The sequence below is a fragment of the Salvelinus namaycush genome, chromosome 15 (genome assembly GCF_016432855.1).
Source record: "Salvelinus namaycush isolate Seneca chromosome 15, SaNama_1.0, whole genome shotgun sequence".
NCBI classification, from domain to species: domain Eukaryota; kingdom Metazoa; phylum Chordata; class Actinopteri; order Salmoniformes; family Salmonidae; genus Salvelinus; species Salvelinus namaycush.
In genome coordinates this window covers 2,614,861-2,637,341 of record NC_052321.1, presented here as the reverse complement: position 1 = coordinate 2,637,341, position 22,481 = coordinate 2,614,861, and the positions used below count along the sequence as shown (strand labels likewise).

The window sequence follows — 22,481 nt, the reverse complement described above, 5'->3', positions numbered from 1 at the left end:
TGTGTGCATACTAATAGGTTATGAGCAGAAACCCCATTGTGTGCATACTAAGAGGTTCTGGGCAGAAACCCCATTGTGTGCATACTAATAGGTTATGAGCAGAAACCCCATTGTGTGCATACTAATAGGTTATGAGCAGAAACCCCATTGTGTGCATACTAAGAGGTTCTGGGCAGAAACCCCATTGTGTGCATACTAATAGGTTATGAGCAGAAACCCCATTGTGTGCATACTAATAGGTTATTGGCAGAAACCCCATTGTGTGCATACTAATAGGTTATGAGCAGAAACCCCATTGTGTGCATACTAATAGGTTATGAGCAGAAACCCCATTGTGTGCATACTAACAGGTTATGAGCAGAAACCCCATTGTGTGCATACTAACAGGTTATGGGCAGAAACCCCATTGTGTGCATACTAAGAGGTTATGAGCAGGAACCCCATTGTGTGCATAATAACAGGTTATGAGCAGGAACCCCATTGTGTGCATACTAACAGGTTATGAGCAGAAACCCCATTGTGTGCATACTAATAGGTTATGAGCAGAAACCCCATTGTGTGCATACTAAGAGGTTATGAGCAGAAACCCCATTGTGTGCATACTAACAGGTTATGAGCAGAAACCCCATTGTGTGCATACTAAGAGGTTATATCGTCTTGGTAAGCAACTCTTGTAGATTTGTCCTTGTGTTTTAGGTTATTGTCCTGCTGAAAGGTGAATTAATCCCCCAGTGTCTGTTGGATAGCAGACTGAACCAGGGTTTCCTCTAGGATTTTGCCTATGTTTATGGCAAGCATACCCACAACATGATGCAGCCATCACCATGCTTGAAAATATAAAGAGTGGTACTCAGTGATGTGTTGGATTTGCCCCAAACATACCTCTTTTTATTCAGAACAAAACGTTTGTTTCTTTACCAATTGTTTTGCAGTATTACTTTAGTGCCTCATTGCAAACAGGATGCATGTTTTGAAATATGTTCTATTCTCTACAGGCTTCCATCTTTTCACTCTGTCAGTTAGGTTAGTATTGTGGAGTAACTACAATGTTGTTGATCCATCCTCAGTTTTCTCCTATCACAGCCATTAAACTCTGCAACTGTTTTAAAGTCACCAATGGCCTCATGGTGAAGTCCCTGAGTGATTTCCTTCCTCTCCGGCAACTGAGTTAGAAAGGACTCCTGTATCTTTGTAGTCACTGGGTGTTTTGATAGACCATTAAAGTGTAATTAGTAACTTCACCAGGGATCAATGTCTGCTTTAAAAAATAGATATCTGCACTTTGCGAGTCGTTGGAAAACCTCCCTGGTCTTTGTGGTTAAATCTGTGTTCCAAATTCACTGCTCGACTGAGGGACCTTACAGATAAGTGTATGTGTGTGGTACAGAGATGAGGTAGTCATTCAACCATCATGTTAAACACTTACTGCACACAGAGTGAGTCCATGCAACTTATTATGTGACTTGTTAAGCACATTTTTGCTCCTGAATTGATTTGGCTAATTGTAGACTTGATTTTTAATAAAGGAATTGAATACTTATTGACTCCAAATAAATGTCAGCTTTTCTTTTGTAATTCATTTGTAAAAAAAAACATTCTAAAAACATGATTCTACTTTGACATTATGGAGTGTGTAGATCAGTGACACAATCTCAATTTAATCAATTTTAAATTCAGGCTGTAACACAACAAAATGTGGAATATGTCAAAGGGTGTGAATACTTCCTGTATATGATGGTATGCATGACACACTGCATGACTTGTTCTTCCACCACACCTTGCTTACAATGATAACACGGCTTCTATTTTCGTCTGGATACAGAAGAGCGGATCTTTGGAACATCTTTTAGAGGTTGTTTTTCCAGATGGTTTTGTTTCTGACTGGGCCTTCTCGTTGACGAGAAGGACTGGAATGAAATTTCAATTGACATGTTATGTAGATCAACTTTTCAATTTACATTTGTGGCGGGCATGTAATGAGCCTAGAGTAGCCAGTAGCCTAAGCTAAGCATTCAACTACTAGCTAAGATTTAAACTTTTTTTTAAATATCTTTTTTTTTTATATATCTACCATATGACACTCTTGAATAATGCAACAATTCACAAGCAAAAAAAAAGAAATGTCATTTTTTCAGGACGGTGTCTTTAATAGATAATTTGTAAAAATCCAAATAACTTCACAGATCTTCATTGTAAAGGGTTTTAACACTGTTTCCCATGCTTGTTCAATGAACCATAAACTATTAATGAACATGCACCTGTGGAACGGTCATTAAGACACTAACAGCTTATAGACGGTAGGCAATTAAGGTCACAGTTATGAAAATCTAGGACACAAAAGGGGCCTTTCTACTGACTCTGAAAAACACCAAAAGAAAGATGCCCAGGGCCTCTGCTCATCTGCGTGAACATGCCTTAGGCATGCTGCAAGGAGGCATGAGGACTGCAAATCTGGCCAGGGCAATAAATTGCAATGTCTGTACTGTGAGACACCTAAGACAGCGCTACAGGGAGACAGGATGGACAGCTGATCGCCCTCGCAGTGGCAGACCACGTGTAACAACACCTGCACAGGATCGGTACATTCGAACATCACACCTGCGGGACAGGTACAGCATGGCAACAACAACTGCCCGAGTTACACCAGGAACGCACAATCCCTCCATCAGTGCTTGTCCTCAATAGGCTGAGAGAGGCTGGACTGAGGGCTTGTAGGCCTGTTGTAAGGCAGGTCCTCACCAGACATCACCGGCAACAACGTCGCCTATGGGTACAAACCCACCGTCGCTGGACCAGACAGGACTGGCAAAAAGTGCTCTTCACTGACGAGTTGCGGTTTTGTCTCACCAGGGGTGATGATCGGATTCGCGTTTATCGTCGAAGGAATGAGCGTTACACCGAGGCCTGTACTCTGGATCGGGATCGATTTGGAGGTGGAGGGTCCGTCATGGTCTGGGGCGGTGTGTCACAGCATCATCGGACTGAGCTTGTTGTCATTGCAGGCAATCTCAACTCTGTGCAACGCATGACTCCACCATCATCAAATTTACTGACGACACAACGGTAGTAAGGCCTGACCACTGGTGACGTTGAGACAGCTTACAGGGAGGTTCGGTGACCTGGCAGTAAGACCAAGGAGCTGATCGTGGACTACAGGAAAGGGAGGCGAGTACGACGGGGCTGCATTGGAGCTGGTCGAGAGCTTCGAGTTCCTTGGTGTCCAAATCACTAAGGACTTAAAATGGTTAAAACATGCAAACAGTCGTGAAATTAAAATGGTTAAAACATGCAAACAGTCGTGAAATTAAAATGGTTAAAACATGCAAACAGTCGTGAAATTAAAATGGTTAAAACATGCAAACAGTTGTGAAAAAGGCTCTTCACTCCTCAGGTGGAAACGGCTCTTAATGCTGACTCTATACACACGCTAATATACCATCTTCATGCTGACTCTATACACACGCTAATATACCATCTTAATGCTGACTCTATACACACGCTAATATACCATCTTCATGCTGACTCTATACACACGCTAATATACCATCTTCATGCTGACTCTATACACACGCTAATATACCATCTTCATGCTGACTCTATACACACGCTAATATACCATCTTCATGCTGACTCTATACACACGCTAATATACCATCTTAATGCTGACTCTATACACACGCTAATATACCATCTTCATGCTGACTATACACACACGCTAATATACCATCTTCATGCTGACTCTATACACACGCTAATATACCATCTTAATGCTGACTCTATACACACGCTAATATACCATCTTAATGCTGACTCTATACACACGCTAATATACCATCTTCATGCTGACTCTATACACACGCTAATATACCATCTTAATGCTGACTCTATACACACGCTAATATACCATCTTCATGCTGACTCTATACACACGCTAATATACCGTCTTCATGCTGACTCTATACACACGCTAATATACCATCTTCATGCTGACTCTATACACACGCTAATATACCATCTTAATGCTGACTCTATACACACGCTAATATACCATCTTCATGCTGACTCTATACACACGCTAATATACCATCTTCATGCTGACTCTATACACACGCTAATATACCATCTTCATGCTGACTCTATACACACGCTAATATACCATCTTCATGCTGACTCTATACACACGCTAATATACCATCTTCATGCTGACTCTATACACACGCTAATATACCATCTTCATGCTGACTCTATACACACGCTAATATACCGTCTTCATGCTGACTCTATACACACGCTAATATACCATCTTCATGCTGACTCTATACACACGCTAATATACCATCTTCATGCTGACTCTATACACACGCTAATATACCATCTTCATGCTGACTCTATACACACGCTAATATACCATCTTCATGCTGACTCTATACACACGCTAATATACCATCTTCATGCTGACTCTATACACACGCTAATATACCATCTTCATGCTGACTCTATACACACGCTAATATACCATCTTCACGCTGACTCTATACACACGCTAATATACCATCTTAATGCTGACTCTATACACACGCTAATATACCATCTTAATGCTGACTCTATACACACGCTAATATACCATCTTCACGCTGACTCTATACACACGCTAATATACCATCTTCATGCTGACTCTATACACACGCTAATATACCATCTTCATGCTGACTCTATACACACGCTAATATACCATCTTCACGCTGACTCTATACACACGCTAATATACCATCTTAATGCTGACTCTATACACACGCTAATATACCATCTTAATGCTGACTCTATACACACGCTAATATACCATCTTCACGCTGACTCTATACACACGCTAATATACCATCTTCATGCTGACTCTATACACACGCTAATATACCATCTTCATGCTGACTCTATACACACGCTAATATACCATCTTCATGCTGACTCTATACACACGCTAATATACCATCTTCACGCTGACTCTATACACACGCTAATATACCATCTTAATGCTGACTCTATACACACGCTAATATACCATCTTAATGCTGACTCTATACACACGCTAATATACCATCTTCATGCTGACTATACACACACGCTAATATACCATCTTCATGCTGACTCTATACACACGCTAATATACCATCTTAATGCTGACTCTATACACACGCTAATATACCATCTTCATGCTGACTCTATACACACGCTAATATACCATCTTCATGCTGACTCTATACACACGCTAATATACCATCTTCATGCTGACTCTATACACACGCTAATATACCATCTTCATGCTGACTCTATACACACGCTAATATACCATCTTCATGCTGACTCTATACACACGCTAATATACCATCTTAATTTACGCTGCTGCTACTCTGTTTATCATATCTATCCTGATGCCTAGTCACCTTACCCCTATACGTATCTAACCCTACCACTCCATTATCCCTGCACATTGGAAATATGGTACTGACTCTGGAACTGACCCTGTATGCACTCTGGTTTACTTTCTCATCTTCTTATTTCTCATGTGTTTTTCTTCTACTTTACTTTTGTTGTGTGTATTTTATTGATTGTTGGGAAAAGAGGTTAGCAAGAAAGGCATTTCATTGTACTTGTGCACGTAACAAACTTGAAACATGAGAAGTATATTTTTTGGGGGGGTTATGTGTCAGAGGTGTATTTCTGGTGGGGTAATTCTCTTTACCAGTCATACTCCTGTGTCCTGGCTGTCAGCCAATCATATTAGAGCAGATGATACTTTCCCATGAGTCATTCTGTATGTCACTGAGTTCAACTGTATCACACCAGTTTATTAGGTATACCACCCCGTTAACACAAAAAATGGTTCGCGTACAGACAGTGAGTCACGTGGCTTGCTACATGAAACAGGCAGACAGCCTTCGAGGCATTCAGGTACTGTTTGATTGAACGTGAGCATGGGCAAAACAAGTGACTTTGAGCGTTGTATGATCGTCGGTGCCATGTTCCAGTATCTCAGAAATATCCGACAAAGAAAATCATTCCAGTCAGCGGCAGTCCTGTGGTCAAAAGAGAATGGCAAGAATTTGTGCAAGCTAACATGTGGGCTACAAACAGGCAAATAACAGCATCTCGGAACGCACAACTCGTACAGATGGGCTATTGCAGCAGATGGACCACACCGGGTTCCACTCTTATCAGCTAAAAAAACAAGAAGAAGCGGCTCCAGGGGGTGCGCGATTACCAACACCGGACAATTGAGGAGTCTAGTTTTGGTGAAGACCTTGCCTGGTCCAACGAATCCCAGCTCCTGTTGCATCATGCTGATGAAGGATTTGGCGTAAACGGCATGAGTCCACGGCCCCATCCCGCCTGGTGTCCATGGTGGTGTAATGGTGTGGGGAATGTTTTCCTGGCACTTGTTAGGTCTCTTTCATACCAATTGAACAATGTTTCCATGTCCCGAAGAATTCGGGCCGTTCTGGAGACAGAGGGGTCTGACCTGGGTACTAGATGGGTGTACCTAATAATAAACTGGGTGACCATCTAGCTGGTCGCATCGGCCTGTCAGAACAGCAGCGTCGGGCTCAAGGAGGAAGTGTGTGTCTCTTTGTTAACTGGTGAACAATCTCTAATATTAAGGAGTTCTCGAGGTTCTGCTCTCCTGAGTAAAAATACCTCATAAGCTGTAGACCATACTATTACCAAGATAGTTTTCATCTATATTCTTCGTAGCTGTCTATTTACCGCCACAAACCGATGCTGGCACTAAGACCACACTCAACAAGCTGTATAAGTCCATAAGCAAACAAGAAAACGCTCATCCAGAGGCGGCGCTCCTAGTGGCCGGGGGTTTTAATGCAGGGAAACAGAAATCATGTTATCATTGACTCAGTACTGGTACTCTGTGTATAGAGCCATGTTATCATTGACTCAGTACTGGTACTCTGTGTATAGAGCCATGTTATCATTGACTCAGTACTGGTACTCTGTGTATAGAGCCATGTTATCATTGACTCAGTACTGGTATTCTGTGTATAGAGCCATGTTATCATTGACTCAGTACTGGTACTCTGTGTATAGAGCCATGTTATCATTGACTCAGTACTGGTACTATGTGTATAGAGCCATGTTATCATTGACTCAGTACTGGTACTATGTGTATAGAGCCATGGTATCATTGACTCAGTACTGGTACTCTGTATAGAGCCATGTTATCATTGACTCAGTACTGGTACTCTGTGTATAGAGCCATGTTATCATTGACTCAGTACTGGTACTCTGTATAGAGCCATGTTATCATTGACTCAGTACTGGTACTCTGTGTATAGAGCCATGTTATCATTGACTCAGTACTGGTACTCTGTGTATAGAGCCATGTTATCATTGACTCAGTACTGGTACTATGTGTATAGAGCCATGTTATCATTGACTCAGTACTGGTACTCTGTATAGAGCCATGTTATCATTGACTCAGTACTGGTACTCTGTGTATAGAGCCATGTTATCATTGACTCAGTACTGGTATTCTGTGTATAGAGCCATGTTATCATTGACTCAGTACTGGTACTCTGTATAGAGCCATGTTATCATTGACTCAGTACTGGTACTCTGTGTATAGAGCCATGTTATCATTGACTCAGTACTGGTACTATGTATAGAGCCATGTTATCATTGACTCAGTACTGGTACTCTGTGTATAGAGCCATGTTATCATTGACTCAGTACTGGTACTCTGTGTATAGAGCCATGTTATCATTGACTCAGTACTGGTACTATGTGTATAGAGCCATGTTATCATTGACTCAGTACTGGTACTCTGTGTATAGAGCCATGTTATCATTGACTCAGTACTGGTACTCTGTATAGAGCCATGTTATCATTGACTCAGTACTGGTACTCTGTATAGAGCCATGTTATCATTGACTCAGTACTGGTACTCTGTATAGAGCCATGTTATCATTGACTCAGTACTGGTACTCTGTGTATAGAGCCATGTTATCATTGACTCAGTACTGGTACTCTGTGTAGAGAGCCATGTTATCATTGACTCAGTACTGGTACTCTGTGTATAGAGCCATGTTATCATTGACTCAGTACTGGTACTCTGTGTATAGAGCCATGTTATCATTGACTCAGTACTGGTACTCTGTATAGAGCCATGTTATCATTGACTCAGTACTGGTACTCTGTGTATATAGCCATGTTATCATTGACTCAGTACTGGTACTCTGTGTATATAGCCATGTTATCATTGACTCAGTACTGGTACTCTGTATAGAGCCATGTTATCATTGACTCAGTACTGGTACTCTGTGTATATAGCCATGTTATCATTGACTCAGTACTGGTACTCTGTGTATATAGCCATGTTATCATTGACTCAGTACTGGTACTCTGTGTATAGAGCCATGTTATCATTGACTCAGTACTGGTACTCTGTGTAGAGAGCCATGTTATCATTGACTCAGTACTGGTACTCTGTGTATAGAGCCATGTTATCATTGACTCAGTACTGGTACTATATGTATAGAGCCATGTTATCATTGACTCAGTACTGGTACCCTGTGTATATAGCCATGTTATCATTGACTCAGTACTGGTACTCTGTATAGAGCCATGTTATCATTGACTCAGTACTGGTACTCTGTGTTTAGAGCCATGTTATCATTGACTCAGTACTGGTACTCTGTGTATATAGCCATGTTATCATTGACTCAGTACTGGTACTCTGTGTATAGAGCCATGTTATCATTGACTCAGTACTGGTACTCTGTGTATAGAGCCATGTTATCATTGACTCAGTACTGGTACTCTGTGTATAGTACCATGTTATCATTGACTCAGTACTGGTACTCTGTGTATACAGCCATGTTATCATTGACTCAGTACTGGTACTCTGTGTATAGAGCCATGTTATCATTGACTCAGTACTGGTACTCTGTGTATAGAGCCATGTTATCATTGACTCAGTACTGGTACTATGTGTATAGAGCCATGTTATCATTGACTCAGTACTGGTACTATGTGTATAGAGCCATGTTATCATTGACTCAGTACTGGTACTCTGTGTATAGAGCCATGTTATCATTGACTCAGTACTGGTACTCTGTATAGAGCCATGTTATCATTGACTCAGTACTGGTACTCTGTATAGAGCCATGTTATCATTGACTCAGTACTGGTACTCTGTGCATAGAGCCATGTTATCATTGACTCAGTACTGGTACTCTGTGCATAGAGCCATGTTATCATTGACTCAGTACTGGTACTCTGTGTATAGAGCCATGTAATCATTGACTCAGTACTGGTACTCTGTGTACAGAGCCATGTTATCATTGACTCAGTACTGGTACTCTGTGTATAGCGCCATGTTATCATTGACTCAGTACTGGTACTCTGTGTATAGAGCCATGTAATCATTGACTCAGTACTGGTACTCTGTGTATAGAGCCATGTAATCATTGACTCAGTACTGGTACTCTGTATAGAGCCATGCTATTGTTACTCATTGTGTATTTATTATTACATGTTTTACTTTTCTATTCTCTATTTTCTTTCTCTTTACTTTGTTGGGAAGGGCCTGGGACTAAGCATTTGACTGCTAGTCACACCTAGCATCTGCTTTAAGTGGTTCAGATCTGTCATTTACAATAACACTAGCTAATAGCAGTTGGGCTGGTTTCAACAGCAGCATATCTACACAATGAATGTGAGAATTTCCCATGAGTCATTCAGTACCTGACACAGTTCAAGGCTACTATATGTTTTAAAGTTACTGCCCGTTCTAGAGCTATGGTCCGTTGTTTTAGAGCTACGGCCCTTTTAGAGATACTGCCTGTTTTAAAGCTACTACCTGTTTTAAAGCTACTGCCCGTTTAGAGATGGTGCTCGTTTTAAAAGCCACTGCCCGTTTTTAAAGCTACTGCCCGTTTTAGAGCTGGTGCCCGTTTTAAAGCTACTGTCCGTTTTGGAGCTACTACATGTACCTGTTTTTAAAACTCAATATTTTATTAGCAGCAGCCTATATATGAATGGTTATGTCGTCTCATGTTTGAAGCTACTCCCTTTTTGGGATGTTTTCACCAGCACAGCGGCATGTCTACGAATGGCCTGCCAATGACCGGGTTATGCTGTTGTATCAAGGCCAGCCAGTAGCCACTCATTGTTAGGCTGTTGTATCAAGGCCAGCCAGTAGCCACTCATTGTTAGGCTGTTGTATCAAGGCCAGCCAGTAGCCACTCATTGTTAGGCTGTTGTATCAAGGCCAGCCAGTAGCCACTCATTGTTAGGCTGTTGTATCAAGGCCAGCCAGTAGCCACTCATTGTTAGGCTGTTGTATCAAGGCCAGCCAGTAGCCACTCATTGTTAGGCTGTTGTATCAAGGCCAGCCAGTAGCCACTCATTGTTAGGCTGTTGTATCAAGGCCAGCCAGTAGCCACTCATTGTTAGGCTGTTGTATCAAGGCCAGCCAGTAGCCACTCATTGTTAGGCTGTTGTATCAAGGCCAGCCAGTAGCCACTCATTGTTAGGCTGTTGTATCAAGGCCAGCCAGTAGCCACTCATTGTTAGGCTGTTGTATCAAGGCCAGCCAGTAGCCACTCATTGTTAGGCTGTTGTATCAAGGCCAGCCAGTAGCCACTCATTGTTAGGCTGTTGTATCAAGGCCAGCCAGTAGCCACTCATTGTTAGGCTGTTGTATCAAGGCCAGCCAGTAGCCACTCATTGTTAGGCTGTTGTATCAAGGCCAGCCAGTAGCCACTCATTGTTATGCTGTTGTATCAAGGCCAGCCAGTAGCCACTCATTGTTAGGCTGTTGTATCAAGGCCAGCCAGTAGCCACTCATTGTTAGGCTGTTTTCCTGGTGGTTGTTTTGCCAGGGTTTAGAAGAGGACGTGTCCCAAAATGGCACCTTATTCTCTATTTAGTGCCCTGCACTACTTTTGTTTTTACCAGAGCCCTATGTAGGGAATAGGGTGCCAGTAGTGCCCTATGTAGGGAATAGGGTGCCAGTAGTGCCCTATGTAGGGAATAGGGTGCCAGTAGTGCCCTATGTAGGGAATAGGGTGCCAGTAGTGCCCTATGTAGGGAATAGGGTGCCAGTAGTGCCCTATGTAGGGAATAGGGTGCCATTTGGGATGCAAAATATGTCTGGGAGAGGAAAACAGGTCTGATAACAATAACCAAGTGCCAGAATGTATCATGGGAAATCTGAAAACACACACACACTGGAGCGGGGTCTCGGGGTGTGTGTTTAGTCCCTCCCTGGACGTGAGGCCAGATTAACCTCATTCACATGAACAATAGTTTAATTCAGTCTCTCCTCGGTCTCACCTGACACCTTTATGTCTCCAGCTCAAGGAAACAGTCCATTAATGCACTCTATTGGTGTTTTAATGGGCTATTTGTTTGTATAGTTATGCCATTTGTTTTGAGACTACATTGTAGAATAATAGTGAAGACATCAACACTATGAAATAACACATGTGGAATCATGTAGTAACCAAAAATGTGTTGAACAAATCAAAAATATATTTTATATTTGAGATTCTTCAAAGTAGCCACCCTTTGCCTTGTTGACAACTTTGCAAACTCTAGGCATTCTCTCTCTCTGAGGTATTATCAGGTGTGCCTTAATGAGGACCGCCACAGGAAAGGAAGACCAGAGTTACCTCTGCTGCAGAGCCTCAGAAATTGCAACCCAAATTAATGCTTCACAGAGTTCAAGTAACAGACACATCTCAACATCAACTGTTCAGGGGAGACTAAGTGAATCAGGCCTTCATGGTCGAATTGCTGCAAAGATACTATTACTAAAGGACATCAATAATAAGAGACTTGCTTGGGCCAAGAAACACGAGCAATGGACATTAGAACCGTGGAAATCTGTAATTTTTGTCTGATGAGAACAAATTTGAGATTTTTGGTTCCAATTGCCGTGTCTTTGTGAGATGCACAGTAGGTGAACGGATGATCTCTGCACGTGTGGTTCCCACCGTGAAGCATGGAGGAGGAGGTGTGATGGTGTGGGGGTGCTTTGCATCCCATCTGGTTTGCGCTTAGTGGGACTATCATTTGTTTTTCAACAGGATAATGACCCAACTCATCTTCAGGCTGTGAAAGGGCTATCAGATGACCTTGCCTCCACAATCACCTGACCTCAACCCAATAGAGATGGTTTGGGATGACCGCAGAGTGAAGGAAAAGCAGCCAACAAGTGCTAAGCATGTGGGAACTCCTTCAAGATTGTTGGAAAAGCATTCCAGGTGAAGCTGGTTGAGAGAATGCTAAGAGTGTGCAAAGCTGTCATCAAGGCAAAGGGTGGCTACTTTAAAGAATCTGATTTGTTTAATACTTTTTTGGTTACAACATGATTCCATATGTGTTATTTCATAGTTTTGATGTCTTCAATATTATTCTAGTAATAAAATGTAAAAAACCTTGAATGAGTAGGTTTGTCCAAACTTTTGACTGGTATTGTATGTTTAGAAATCTCTCTTGCCATCTCTACCTATTGAACTAGAACAAATCCTTGCTCATTAAGCCCTCTACATATGATCCAGTCTGAAGTGATTTTGTTCTTGTCCCTCTCTCTGTTCCAGGTGGTACAAGTTGAACTCCAAGACTGGGAAGAAGGAGAAGGAGCGAGGGGACATCCAGGTGACGGTGCAGTTCACCAAGAACAATCTGACAGCCAGCATGTACGACCTCTCCCTGGGTAAGGACAAGCCCCGGTCCACCTTCGGCAAGATCAAGGACCGCATCAAGGGCAAGAAGAGGAGCAGCAAGGACTCTGATGAAGACTCTGCCTCCACTATTGTGAGCGGCTACGGCCCCGTTTCCCGCATGAGGAACCGGTTGCCGAGCGATGGCGGCGGGGAGGAAGACTATGAGGACGACGAAGGAGGGGAGGGGCGGAGGAGTAAGATGAGGAACTTCTTCCTGCGAGGGAAACTGAGGAAGTCGTCCGATACGAGGTCGAGCACGTCGCTAGGGTCGGAGAGTAGTGAGTCGTCGTCGAGGGGAGGGAGTCTCAGTCCCACCGCTGGGATCTCTGTAGTGGTGTCTGACCTGTCTAACTCGCCTAGCAACAGCAGCAACTTCACAGCAGACAGCCCTGGTGAGAGGAAACCATCATATATACCTAGTTATTCCTTCTAGCGGAATATAATAAGAGTACATGGCCCGTTGAGGCCAGATTTTTCTTCAAGATGTTCAAATGTTTATAGTTGACCAGCAGGGTTAAATAATAGTCAGTGGTTGTAGAGGGTGCAACAGGTCAGTACCTCAGGACTAAATGTCTATAGGCTTATCATAGCCGAGCATTTGAGAGGTAGAGAGAGAGCGAGTCACTCAGTCAAAAACAGCAGGTCCGGGACAAGGTAGCACGTCCGGTGAACAGGTCAGGGTTCCATAGCCGCAGGCAGAACAGTTGAAACTAGAGCAGCAGCACGACCAGGTGGACTGGGGACAGCAAGGAGTCATCAGGCCAGGTAGTGCTGAGGCTTGGTCCTCAGGTCCTCCGGGAGGGAGAGAGGGAGAGAGTTGTGAGAGACAGCTGTAGAGCTCATCACTCCCCCTAACTGGTAGGGGGCCAGAGGCAATTTCTCAATGCCAACACATCTTTCTAGCTAATTTACACGCTGAAGCTATGTTGTGCTTGGTGACCTCTGACTGTTTTATCCTAACATCGTTGGTGCCAACGTGGATAACAATATTCCTATACTCTACACTCTGCAGTTTTAGCCAGCACCATCTTCAGATTAGCCTTAACGTCGGTAGCCCTGCCCCCTGGTAAACAGTGTATGATCGCTGGATGATTCGTTTTATGTCTAATACTACGGGTAATGGAGTCGCCAATGACTAGGGTTTCAATTTGTCAGAGCTAATGGTGGGAGGCTTCGGCGGCTCAGACCCAATAACAGGAGAAAGAGAGACCTGAGAAGGCTCGGCCTCCGATTCGTTGCTTAATGGGGAGAACCGGTTGAAAGATTGTCGCTCCTCCCCACCAGCCTCCACTGAGAGATAGATAGATAGATATCTAAGTGTACAAAACATTATGAACACCTTCCTAATATTGAGGGGCATGGACTCTACAAGGTGTCAAGCGTTCCACAGGGATGCTGGCCCATGTTGACTCCAATGCTTCCCACAGTTGTATCAAGTTGTCTGGATGTCCTTTTGGTGCTGGAGCACCCAGCAGCATTGCAGTTCTTGACACACTCAAACCGTTGCGCCTGGCACCTCCCGGTCTTCCCCAAACTGTTGCCACAAAGTTGGAAGCACAGAATCGTGTAGAATGTCATTGTATGCTGTAGCGTTAAGATTTCCCTTCTCTGGAACTAAGGGGCCCGAACCATGAAAAACAGCCCCAGACCATTATTCCTCCTCCACCAAACTTTACAGTTGGCACTATGCATTCAGGCAGGTAGCGTTCTCCTACCACCCCACTACCACCATCTACCACCCCACTACCGCCATCTACCACCCCACTACCACCCCACTACCACCCCACTACCACACCATCTACCACCATCTACCACCATCTACCACCATCTACCACACCATCTACCACCCCACTACCACCCCACTACCACACCATCTACCACCCCACTACCACCATCTACCACCCCACTACCACACCATCTACCACCCCACTACCGCCATCTACCACCCCACTGACACACCATCTACCACCCCACTACCACACCATTTACCACCCCACTACCACCATCTACCACACCATCTACCACCCCACTACCACCATCTACCACCCCACTACCACACCATCTACCACCCCACTACCGCCATCTACCACCCCACTACCACACCATCTACCACCCCACTACCACACCATCTACCACCCCACTACCACCATCTACCACCATCTACCACCATCTACCACCCCACTACCACCCCACTACCACCATCTACCACACCACTACCACCATCTACCACACCATCTACCACCCCACTACCACCATCTACCACCCCACTACCACCATCTACCACCCCACTACCACCCCACTACCACCATCTACCACACCACTACCACCATCTACCACACCATCTACCACCCCACTACCAACCCACTACCGCCATCTACCACTCCACTACCACCCCACTACCGCCATCTACCACCCCACTACCGCCATCTACCACCCCACTACCACCATCTACCACCCCACTACCACCATCTACCACCCCACTACCGCCATCTACCACTCCACTACCACCCCACTACCACCATCTACCATCCCACTACCACCATCTACCACCCCGCTACCACCATCTACCACCCCGCTACCACCATCTACCACCCCACTACCACCATCTACCACCCCACTACCACCCCACTACCACCCCACTACCACCATCTACCACCCCACTACTGCCATCTACCACCCCACTACCACCATTTACCACCATCTACCACACCACTACCACCCCACTACCACCATCTACCACCCCGCTACCTCCATCTACCACCCCGCTACCTCCATCTACCACCCCACTACCGCCATCTACCACCCCACTACCACCCCACTACCACCCCACTACCACACCACTACCACACCACTACCACCCCACTACCACCATCTACCACCCCACTACCGCCATCTACCACCCCACTACCACCATTTACCACCATCTACCACCCCACTACCACCCCACTACCACCATCTACCACCCCGCTACCTCCATCTACCACCCCGCTACCTCCATCTACCACCCCGCTACCTCCATCTACCACCCCGCTACCGCCATCTACCACTCCACTACCACCCCACTACCACCCCACTACCACCCCACTACCACACCACTACCACACCACTACCACCCCACTACCTCCATCTACCACCCCACTACCGCCATCTACCACACCACTACCACACCACTACCACCCCGCTACCACCATCTACCACCCCGCTACCTCCATCTACCACCCCACTACTGCCATCTACCACCCCACTACCACCATCTACCACCCCACTACCACCATCTACCACCCCACTACCACCATCTACCACCCCACTACCGCCATCTACCACCCCACTACCGCCATCTACCACCCCACTACCGTCATCTACCACCCCACTACCACCATCTACCACCCCACCACCGCCATCTACCACCCCACTACCGCCATCTACCACCCCACTACCGCCATCTACCAACCCACTACCACCATCTATCACACCACTACCACCATCTACCACCCCACTACCACCATTAACCACCCCACTACCACAATCTACCACCCCACTACCACCATCTACCACCCCACTACCACCATCTACCACCCCACTACCACCATCTACCACCCCACTACCACCATTAACCACCCCACTACCACCATTTACCACCCCACTACCACCATCTACCACTCCACTACCACCATCTACCACCCCACTACCACCATCTACCACCCCACTACCACCATCTACCACCCCACTACCACCATCTACCACCCCACTACCACCATTTACCACACCACTACCACCCCTCTGTCACCATTTTACCACCCCACTGCCACCCCATTGCCACCATCTACCACCATTTTCCACCCCACTTCCACCATTTTACCACCCCACTGCCACCCCTCTGCCACCATCTACCACCATTTTCCACCCCACTTCCACCATTTTACCACCCCACTGCCACCCCTCTGCCACCATCTACCACCATTTTCCACCCCACTACCACCATCTACCACCCCACTACCACCATCTACCACCCCACTACCACCATTAACCAACCCACTACCGCCATCTACCACACCATCTACCACCATCTAACACCCCACTACCACACCGTCTACCACCCCACTACCACCGTCCACCACCCCACTACCACTGTCCACCACCCCACTACCACCGTCCACTACCACCGTCCACCACCCCACTACCACCCCACTACCACCCCACTACCACCGTCTACCACCCCACTACCACCGTCTACCACCCCACTACCACCCCACTACCACCCCACTACCACCATCTACCACCCCACTACCACCGTCTACCACCCCACTACCACCGTCTACCACCCCACTACCACCGTCTACCACCCCACTACCACCCCACTACCACCCCACTACCACCCGTCTACCACACCATCTACCACCCCACTACCACCATCTACCACCCCGCTACCTCCATCTACCACCCCGCTACCTCCATCTACCACCATTTACCACCATCTACCACCCCACTACCGCCATCTACCACACCACTACCACCCCGCTACCACCATCTACCACCCCGCTACCTCCATCTACCACCCCACTACTGCCATCTACCACCCCACTACCACCATCTACCACCCCACTACCGCCATCTACCACCCCACTACCGCCATCTACCACCCCACTACCGCCATCTACCACCCCACTACCGCCATCTACCACCCCACTACCACCATCTACCACCCCACTACCGCCATCTACCACCCCACTACCGCCATCTACCACCCCACTACCGCCATCTACCACCCCACTACCGCCATCTACCAACCCACTACCACCATCTACCACCCCACTACCACCATCTACCACCCCACTACCACCATTTACCACCCCACTACCACCATTTACCACCCCACTACCACCATTTACCACCCCACTACCACCATCTACCACCCCACTACCACCATCTACCACCCCACTACCACCATTTACCACACCACTACCACCCCTCTGTCACCATTTTACCACCCCACTGCCACCCCATTGCCACCATCTACCACCATTTTCCACCCCACTTCCACCATTTTACCACCCCACTGCCACCCCTCTGCCACCATCTACCACCATTTTCCACCCCACTTCCACCATTTTACCACTATCTACCAACCCACTACCGCCATCTACCACACCATCTACCACCATCTAACACCCCACTACCACACCGTCTACCACCCCACTACCACCGTCCACCACCCCACTACCACTGTCCACCACCCCACTACCACCGTCCACTACCACCGTCCACCACCCCACTACCACCCCACTACCACCATCTACCACCCCACTACCACCGTCTACCACCCCACTACCACCGTCTACCACCCCACTACCACCGTCTACCACCCCACTACCACCCCACTACCACCCCACTACCACCCCACTACCACCATCTACCACCCCACTACCACCGTCTACCACCCCACTACCACCGTCTACCACCCCACTACCACCGTCTACCACCCCACTACCACCCCACTACCACCCGTCTACCACACCATTTACCACCATTTACCACCCCACTACCACCATCTACCACCCCACTACCACCCCACTACCACCCCACTACCACCCCACTACCACCCCACTACCACCATTTACCACCCCACTACCACCCCACTACCACCCCACTACCACTCCACTACCACCATCTACCACCATTTACAACCCCACTACAACCCCTCTGCCACCATTTTAGCACCCCACTACCACCATCTACCACCCCACTATCACCCCTCTGCCACCATTTTACCACCCCACTACCACCATTTACCACCATCTACCACCCCACTACCACCATCTACCACCCCACTACCACCATCTACCACCCCACTACCACCATCTACCACATTTACCACCATCTACCACCCCACTACCACCATCTACCACATTTACCACCATCTACCACCCCACTACCACCATCTACCACCCCACTACCACCATCTACCACCCCACTACCACACCATCTACCACCCCACTACCACCATCTACCACCCCACTACCACCATTTACCATCATCTACCACCCCACTACCACCATTTACCATCATCTACCACCCCACTACCACCATCTACCACCCCACTACCACCATCTACCACATTTACCACCATCTACCACCCCACTACCACCATCTACCACCCCACTACCACCATCTACCACCCCACTACCACCATCTACCACCCCTCTACCACCATCTACCACCATCTACCACCATTTACCACCCCACTACCACCATCTACCACTCCACTACCACCCCACTACCACCATCTACCACCCCACTACCACCCCACTACCACCATCTACCACCCCACTACCACCATCTACCACCCCACTACCACCATCTACCACCATCTACCACCCCACTACCACCATCTACCACCCCACTACCACCATCTACCACCCCACTACCACCCCACTACCACCCCACTACCACCATTTACCATCATCTACCACCCCACTACCACCATCTACCACCCCACTACCACCCCACTACCACCATCTACCACATTTACCACCATCTACCACCCCACTACCACCATCTACCACCCCACTACCACCATCTACCACCCCACTACCACCATCTACCACCCCTCTACCACCATCTACCACCATCTACCACCATTTACCACCCCACTACCACCATCTACCATCCCACTACCACCCCACTACCACCATCTACCACCCCACTACCACCCCACTACCGCCATCTACCGCCATCTACCACCCCACTACCACCATCTACCACCCCACTACCGCCATCTACCACCATCTACCACCCCACTACCACCATCTACCACCCCACTACCACCATCTACCACCCCACTACCACCCCACTACCACCCCACTACCACCCCACTACCACCATCTACCACCCCACTACCACCCCACTACCACCATCTACCACCCCACTACCACCATCTACCACCCCACTACCACCATCTACCACCCCACTACCACCATCTACCACCCCACTACCACCATTTACCACCCCACTACCACCATCTACCACCCCACTACCACCATCTACCACTCCACTATCACCATCTTCTATCAGAGTAATAGTAGTGTAACATTTCAGTGAATCAGCGATTCATTACATTAGATTTTCTGAGTGATGCTACATTTTGCTCGGTTTGGGGTCAGCGGACCGAAGCAGTCCTTTGAATCGGGATCGAAGTGAATCGTTACATCCCTACTTTAATTGTTTGATTACATACATTGTCACCCTTTGCTTAAACTTTTCCTGTCATGAAAAGACATGCTATTCAAGCACTAGCATCTCTCTCTCTTTCCTCTCCACAGAGCATACGGCAGAGTCGTCTCCCAAGCTGGCCTCCTATACATGTGAGTTCACTGACGAGTCTGGAGAGATCAACATCCCTGTGCCTCAGCCTGTCTGCATCAATGGAAGCCATGTGTACAACACCACCCTGGACCCTTGCCCGGGGAACCCCGTAATACCTTTAGATCCTCTAGCCCTGGTGAAGAAGAACCTGCCTCTGTCCCAATCCCTCCAGAACCTCAACCAGCAGAGAGAGGAGCTCCCTGTCCTCCTCCCTAAAGGTCCCGCTGCGGACGGCCGGCGCTGGTCCTTTGACAAGGCAGGGAAGGAGGAGAAGGTGGCCATCGCAGCGGCCCTGGAGCAGGCTGGTCAGGGGATGGTCGAGGGAGCCAGGGAAGAGTCAGACAGAGACAACCAGGGGAGGAAACGGAGCAGGAACTGTCTCGATGAGTCTGAACAGGCCTCTAACTCTGACTCTGGCGAGAAACACAAAGGATGGTTTGGATCAAAGGACAACCATAGCAAACCCAGGTGAGAAAGAATGACCACGACTGGGTGTTAACAGGTTAGAACACAGGGTGACGTAGCCAGCTCAGAAAGACGAGTGACCTCCACTGACTATATTATAGATGACAACTGGTTTGTCCCAAAGATGTCCACACAACCCAGGATAACTGTGTGTCATGTTGCTAGAAAACCAAGAAAAGGATTTGAATCATATGATGTGTGAGGGATGGTTAGCCTTATTAGACCATTGACAGCTGGTTGAAGTGCCAGAGGTTTCTACACAGGGCAGGTTAGAGTTAGTAACCATGTTTCCATCCACAGTTTTAATGCTAGTAGTCAAATAAATCACAACCGGAAACAGGAAGTTTTTGGTACAATTTTATAAATGCAGACGGATCAAAATTAATTATGCGAGAAATGGCGGTGGAAATGCCTTTTATGCACAAATATTGAAGTCAACTTGGGAGTTACGTAAAGTTTCAGCATGATAATACATGGCCATGTCACAAGGATCTGGACACAATTCCTGGAAGCTGAAAATGTCCCAGTTCTTCCATGGCTTGCATACTCACCAGACATGACACCCATTGAGCATGTTTGGGATGCTCTGGATCGACGTGTACGACAGGGTGTTCCAGTTCCCGCCAATATCCAGCAACTTCACACAGCCATTGAAGAGGAGTGGGGACAACATTCCACAGGCCACAATCAACAGCCTGATCAACTCTATGTGAAGGAGATGTGTTGCGCTGCATACTGAATGGTTTTCTGATCCACGCGCCTACATTTTGTGTGATGAACAGATGCATATCTGTATTCCCAGTCATGTGAAATCCATAGATTAGAGCCTAATGAATTTATTTCAATTGACTGATTCCCTTCTATGAACTGTAACTCAGTAAAATATTTTAAATTGTTGCATATTGCGCTGACGTTTTTGTTCAGTGTGAAAATCTGATGGAGCTCATGAGCTGGGCCTCTCTGAGCTGGATCCATCTAAACTGGTATGTGTCTATGGTGTATGTAGACACCTGGGCCTTGAGGGAGACTGGACCTCTACCTGGGCCATGAGGGAGACATTACTGAGTACCACTCTCCATATTTTCAATCATAGTTTCATAGTGGTGGCTGCATCATGTTATGGGTATGCTTGTAATCGTTAAGGACTTGGGAGTTTTTCAGGATAAAAAAATACATGAAATGGAGCTAAGCACAGGCAAAATCCTAGAGGAAAACCTGGTTCAGTCTGCTTTCCACCAGACACTGGGGGATGAATTCACCTTTCAGCAGGACAATAACCTAAAACAGCAGACCAAGGTTGCTTACCAAGAAGACAGTGGCCTAGTTACAGTTCTGACTTAAATCTACTTGATAATCTATGGCAATACATGAAAAGAGCAATGATCAACAACCAATTTGACAGAGTTTGAAGAATTTTGAAAAGAATAATGGGCAAATGTTGCCTAATCCAGGTGTGGAAAGCTCTTAGAGACTTACCCAGAAAGACTCACAGCTGTAATCGCTGCCAAAGGTGCTTCTACAACCGGTCGATCGTGATAGACTGGTCGATCTCCAAGGCATTCCTAGTCAATCACCAAACATTTCTGTTAAAAAAACAACAATAAAGCCTTGCGTTACTTTTTCATTTATTCGTTCGCGCTGTTGACGGTATCTACACTTGATTTAGCAGCCCTAGCAGAAGGCAAAGTGTTCCCATGTTGAACCTTTTCACGTGTCTGAAGGTAGAACTCCATCTACTCGGCAAATCAGAGGTCAGATAACTTTGTCAGCAGTTTCCTCACACCATAGACTGTAAAAAATAAGCCTTGAACGCACAGGAAAGTTGTTATTGTCGGATTTCAAAACGTTTAAAACCATGACTAGAGAGACTCAATGAATACAGCAAAGAGCTGCTGTTTTTATGAGTAACTTCAT

General features: G+C 46.7%; 1 protein-coding gene across 1 annotated transcript in view; it reads left to right on the top strand.

Annotated features, from left to right (window-relative positions):
• The window catches only part of LOC120059727 (rab11 family-interacting protein 5-like), a 47,444-nt gene extending 26,870 nt beyond the window's left edge, over positions 1 to 20,574 (top strand). The window contains exons 2-3 of the mRNA XM_039008781.1: positions 12,615 to 13,132; positions 20,060 to 20,574. Of these exons, the coding sequence (XP_038864709.1) occupies positions 12,615 to 13,132; positions 20,060 to 20,574 (1,033 nt within the window). The remainder of the gene's footprint in view (positions 1 to 12,614; positions 13,133 to 20,059) is intronic.
• The last annotated feature ends 1,907 nt before the right edge of the window (positions 20,575 to 22,481 follow it).